Below are 6,000 nucleotides of genomic sequence, written 5' to 3' on the forward strand. Positions count from 1 at the left end.
TAAAATTTATTTTTTCAATGAAAGTTGAAAGCTCAACAATAAAATGAAAGCCCAGTGCCCCAGGGGTTGCATTTGAACTTGGATTTTCCAGACCCAGCACTCTTACCATTAAGTCATACTATCTCTCAGAAAGCATGAATATAGTGCTTGAAGGTTTACAAAGTGCATTCCAGATATTATCTTATTTGACCTGATGATGTTGCTGCGACATAATAAGCTAATCTTCTGACATGAGAATCCAGTTCACTCTGGAGCAACATTTCTTAGTGTAACTTAATATGCTAGCATCTAGGCTAGGCATTTGATCAAATCTTTCTTGCTTCTTGTAGACAAGAACACACATGGACTAGAGGATAATCTGATCAGTTGCATTCAGAACTTGGTGGAATGAATGAAGCTAAAACAAAGCAGTCATTAATAGGTTCTCAGTAGAGGCCTCAAGGGATCTGTCCTGAGTCGGTCTCATGTTATTCAATATTTTTATCAGGGCCTTGGATGAAGACATTGAAGGCACACTTGTCAGGCTTGCAAAAAATATAAAATGGGAAGAAAAGCTAACATTTTAGATGACTAATAGAAATTCTCAAAGTATCATCAAGGGAATCCTGGGGTCCCTGAGATTCTCTCAAGAGTTCTTTAAGGTCAAAAGGGACAACTATGTGGTACAGCAGATAGAGTGCCAGGCCCAAAATCAGAAAGAATTGTCTTCCTGAGTTCAAAACTGTTCTCAGATACTTACTAGCAGTATGACCCTGGGCAAGTCACTTAAACCTCTTTGCCTCAGTTTCCTCATCTGTAAAATGAGCTGAAGAAATGGTAAACCACTCTAGTATCTTTGCCAAGAAAACCTCAAATGGGGTCACAAAGAGTCTGGACACAAATGAAATGACTGAACTTCAGGTCAAAACTATTTCCATCTAATACTAAGATATTTTCATTTCTAATATGGTAAATATCAATGTAACCCACATTAAACAAAAGCTCATAGGAGAAGGGACTCCTCAATAATTTTTAAGAGTGTAAAAAGGCCCCAAGACCAAAAAGGTTGAGAATTGCTGAGTTAGAACAATGGTCATAAATGATTAAATTTAATAGAGATAAGTGCAAATTTCTAGCTTGGGTTAAAAAAAATTAACTTCAAAAGTGCAAGACGGGGAGGAGGAATTACTGGAAAACGGTTCAAGTGATACAAATCTGTAGGTTTTGTGGACTGAAAACTCATCATGAGGTAATAAAGGCAGAGCAAAACACCTTCAAAAAATAATGCCATCCTAGATTAGAGATAGAGTGTCCAGAATTTAGAGGATGAGAATCTTTCCCCGATTCCAGTCATGGAGATGACATGAGAATGCTGGGATTCTTCCAACTCAGGTGTAGATTGAGCTAGGTGGCCAATTTGATCACCAAATCTCAGTTGGAAAATTTATCAGTGCCTTATGATGTTGATTAGTATGAATCAGTCCCTGAGGCCCAAGAGGAAGCTGGTAAATTCGTGTTTGTGAACTGAAGACCAGGGTGAAAGACTACATCCCAGACCTTACCAAGATCTAGAATCCCTTTGGCCCAACCTAAGCTAACAAATCAATCTCATTACAACTCATCTCAATTCTAATCTATATCTCTGTGTCCTACATATGAACATATACCAAGCATCCCAACCCCCACCCTCAAATGCACACATCTATGATAGAGAGTGGGACCAGGGCTGAAACCATGCACTTCCTCACCTGGATGGAGAAGCTCTGCTCACCAGGTTCATATTGACCCACCAGGGTGTAGCTGGCTCTCCCAGAGAAATAGTAATAGAGGCCATCAAATGTCTCAACATGGTGCTGTCCCCATGTACGGCAAATGTTGTCTCTCTCTGGACCTGTGTTATACACTGAACACAAGTAAAAGGAAAACTTTCAACAGAAAATCTGGGCACATTTCTAGGGAGGGAGTCAGAGGTTAAGTCCAGAGGATGAGTGCATTCATTTGCCCAGAGATGAATAATCAAAGTCCCTCCCATCTACCAGCCACCTGTCCACGGGCTCAGGGCACCTTTGTTCCCTTCCCCTGGAAAACAGCAAACTGGGGAGATTCTTTAAATCCCACTTTCTCTGCCAAAGTTGGCCCCACTATTATCAAGTCCATCTTTTTCTGGGTCCAGTCATACCTGTCTGGCACCTGGGACCTGTAGCATTAAAACGCCTGCAGTCACAGAATGTCTGGTGTACACACTCCCCACCATTAAAGCAGGAGAATAAATCTGAAAGGTAAAAGCAATTTACTCTCTGAGCTTCTAGGTTTGGGATTCTAGCCTCTAGAGAAGAGCAGTAGTCTCCATACTTTTTGATCACTCATCCCATTCCCTAGGTGGGTTTGTGGAAAGGGGTGAAACAGTATAAGATTTTCCTAATAGAAACTGTGCAGCTGCTGTCTTTGGAGTTAAATTGTAACTGCCTTGAGGAACTGATGCTCAATTCAGAAAGGGAAAGATTGGGAGCTTGCTAGACTCCATTAGGCTATAATGGGTGAGAGTTGTGTGGTTGTTTTGGAGACAAGCCCATCATTGGCTACTGAGAGGAGGATGCTATGTGACCAGTCTACCTGCCCTACTGCTTAACCTATCACTTCTTGGGTTCATGCCATGGCCCCTACTCTGGAAACCACTGGACTAGAACATGGAGAAAGCCAGTCACACAGATGTCATTGAAACCCAGTGGCTGAATAACTGACTCTAATTCCATGTTTACCAATTATTTGGTGGTTATGGGCATATGAAATATTTCAATCTACACCCTCTTCTCAACAACTCTCAGAGGGCAGTTCCAAACATATCTGGTTGGGGAACAAAGTATAGTAAGAAGGGGAGGCCATGAGCAAGAAGAGTTCATTAGAGTGGAAGGGGAGAAGAAACCACAAGAAACAGAGGTAAAAACAGATCAGGACTTGGCTACAGGAGGTAGAATAGAATGAATCAGTCAATAATTATTTATTAACCTCCTAATATGTGCCAAGTACCATGCTAGCCTATGGGGTATGTGAAGAAATGGGAGGATAAAAGGGAGAGCTCACACAGACATACCCAAGTATGTCAATTTCCTGTCCAGGTATATCCAAATATACAGAGGAAACATTTGGGAGAAGGGAAGGCCATGAGTGGTCCTCCAAGACTAGGAAGAACATGAAGGTAGCAAGGAGGACCATGGAACTCCAATTTGATGGGTCAGTCCCTTTCCAAGATTTAAGATAACTTACAGGGAGTTGCACACTTGGTACGATGGAGTCGTCTTTCCCAGAGAGAAAACACGGCTGAAGACCCCGAAGGTTCAGACTCCTTCAGAATGACAAGAGGGAGAAGTGAGCTGTTTGAAGCAGAGATTCAAGCACCAACTACATTTCCCTAATTCACTACAATTCGCAATATGTGGGTGTACCCATGTCACAGATTTGTAGAGGAATAAAAGTCAGGTGAGAGAGTAATAGAATGATGGAATTTTCTGATCCCATTACACCAATGATCTCCATATACTCTTAGCAACTGCTCCTACAGAAGACCAAAGGTCTCTTTCTTCAGGCTCTGGAGGAATCTGGTTTTTTCATCCAGTCACCTGACTTTTCCTCCTCTACCCATCTTTGGCATGGGTATGCAGACTAACACACAGGATCCAAGTGCAGCACATATGTATGGGCACTTGTGTACACACACACACACACACACGACCCAAGCTCCGTTGCTGAATAATACAGTTTCCTGTTCCAAATAATCCATCCCAAGGAGCCATACACATTGTTGAGAGAGAACAAGTCTGGGGAAAAAGAAGACCCCAACAGAGACTACTGCTCTCCCAAGAGGTCTAGTCAAAGACCATGTACAGGGGAATACTGAGCTAAAATCTATCCCTTATTTATGCCTCCCCTCTGCCAAATTCCTCTCCTTTATAGTCATAGCCACTTTGAAAGTCTATAGCCAAACCCATTTGGTTTGCTCAATGTAAGCATTTAGCTCTTGGGAATTTGCAAATGCTACAAACTGGGGCTTGATTTATTGTTTAATTGATTGTCTACATGGACAGGTCTCAGCCGTGCTTCCCAGGCAACAGCCCTTACAATAATGACATTCCACTGCTCCAAATACAGTAACCTGAGAAATCTGTCAGAGGCCACATTCTGAGGATGTTGGTGACCAGCCTTTACAGATCCATTGACCATAGACCCTGAGAAGAAAGGTGGGAGGGGAATTTACCCAGTAATCCTCCTGTGTGCAATGAAACAGAATACTGTGTAGACAGAGGTGCTTAGATAAAGATTACTACATGATGAATGTGTTGAGTGAACCAATGAGTTAATGAAAAGGTGATTTGGGGAGATTATCAAGAGGCAGAATAGCACAGGATAAAGAGTTAGCTTTGAAGTTGGGAAGTCCTCAATTCAAATCCAGCCTCTGGAACCTAGTGGCTGCACTTTCATTAGTTGTAAAATGGAGGAGTTTGGACTACATAACTTCCAGCTTCAGATCTAAGATCCTCTGATCTTAGTCCAAAGTTTCATCCTCCCCTGCCCTCATATAATTCTCCCCCCCACCTGTCTGCAGTAGCCAAAGTGGCTGGTGGGTATATAGTTATCCCTTCCACGTTGAGAGGGTTAAGGGTGTGGCAGCCCCCATGATCTGAAAAATGTGAATAAAATATTTTGGCCCTACCTTAGTACCAGAGAAGAAATCTGACTTTTTTCTTCTTTTATGAAGTGTTTATAGTACCGTATTGTAAAACTGGGGTTGATATTATATAATACTATACATATATTTTATGAATTTCTGAGTTTCTAAACTTTTTCTGTGTTATCATGTTATCTGCAGCTACCACAAAACTCTCCAAAAATTTCCATTTAATTTCTTGTGCTGACCTTCAATATATAAATACAGTGATAGAAAAAGTCACAATGTGGAAAGGATAACTGTATATTTCTCTCCTTTTGTCAGAAACAGAGGATAGTGCAGAGATACAGGCTAAGTGCTTAGAATAGAGGAAAGAGAGAAAAATCCTGCTAATCACCAGTTGGAAAAAGAGCACTGAGTTCTACTAACTTTTGGCCCAAAGATTTATATACTAAAAGTCCTTAACCCACTCTTTTTCTGTGAACTAATATAATTTTTAAGTGAGTTATATAGTCGTTTCCTCATTCTCAACATCATAGAGAAAGACAGGCAAAGACAATCCCAGAACACTGAGGATTTCTCTGCAAACCATCTGAGTCTGTCAAGACTGCTGGAGAATGACAGCTTCTGGGTCCTACTGCCTCACTCCTGTTTGACAGCAACAAAAATTAACCTTCTAGCAAGTGGGTTTCTGGCTGGCTATAGGGCCAATTTAGTTTTAGTTACCCACTTTATGATATGGGGAGAACTATAAATTATGAGGAGAGATAGACAACAACTTGAAGAGGAAACTGGCAAAGGAAGGAAGTGGTAGGAACAAGTTTGCCACCTGGCTCTCTGACCATCACCCTCACCCAAACAAAAATTTTTAAAAGAAAGAAAAAGAAAAGAAAGTCACACCCCAAGCCCAACAGGCTATAATTGAAATTCAGGGGATGGGAAGTGCTTGATCACTCAAATAATTGCTCCACTGTCTGTTTCACCCATGTAGACACACACAGTCTACCAGCACCTGCTGCCAACTATCGCCCCCCACCCCAGATTGCCCTAGTTTTCTATCATGCATCTCGGGCAATGATCCCAGGCAGCCTGGGAAGTTAAGTGTGGGACAGAGAGGCCCAGCCTGGGATTCAGGGTAGTGCTTTTGACAGGAAGAAAGAAAGAAAGAAAGAAAGAAAGAAAGAAAGAAAGAAAGAAAGAGGAAGGAAGGAAGGGAGGGAGAGAAAGAAAGAGAGAAAGAGAGAGGAGAGAGAAAGAGAGAGAGAGAAGAGAGGAAGAGGGGAAGACAGAAAGAGAGAAAGAAAGAAAAGAAAGAAAGAAAGAGAGAAAGAAAGAAAGAAAGAAAGAAAGAAAGAAAG

At 41.6% G+C, this 6,000-nt stretch overlaps 1 protein-coding gene across 1 annotated transcript in view; it reads right to left on the reverse strand.

Moving 5' to 3' along the window:
* OTOG (otogelin) overlaps nucleotides 1–6,000 on the reverse strand; it is a 100,937-nt gene that overhangs the window by 93,364 nt on the left and 1,573 nt on the right. Inside the window, exons 3-5 of the mRNA XM_069073475.1 lie at nucleotides 3,244–3,322; nucleotides 2,159–2,251; nucleotides 1,728–1,882 (exon numbers count right to left, since the gene is read on the reverse strand). Coding sequence (XP_068929576.1) covers nucleotides 1,728–1,882; nucleotides 2,159–2,251; nucleotides 3,244–3,322 — 327 coding nt within the window. The remainder of the gene's footprint in view (nucleotides 1–1,727; nucleotides 1,883–2,158; nucleotides 2,252–3,243; nucleotides 3,323–6,000) is intronic.

This window comes from Petaurus breviceps, unplaced genomic scaffold (assembly GCF_028583685.1).
Source record: "Petaurus breviceps papuanus isolate PSGF00001 unplaced genomic scaffold, PetGlider_PUasm1.0 140, whole genome shotgun sequence".
NCBI classification, from domain to species: Eukaryota; Metazoa; Chordata; class Mammalia; order Diprotodontia; family Petauridae; genus Petaurus; species Petaurus breviceps.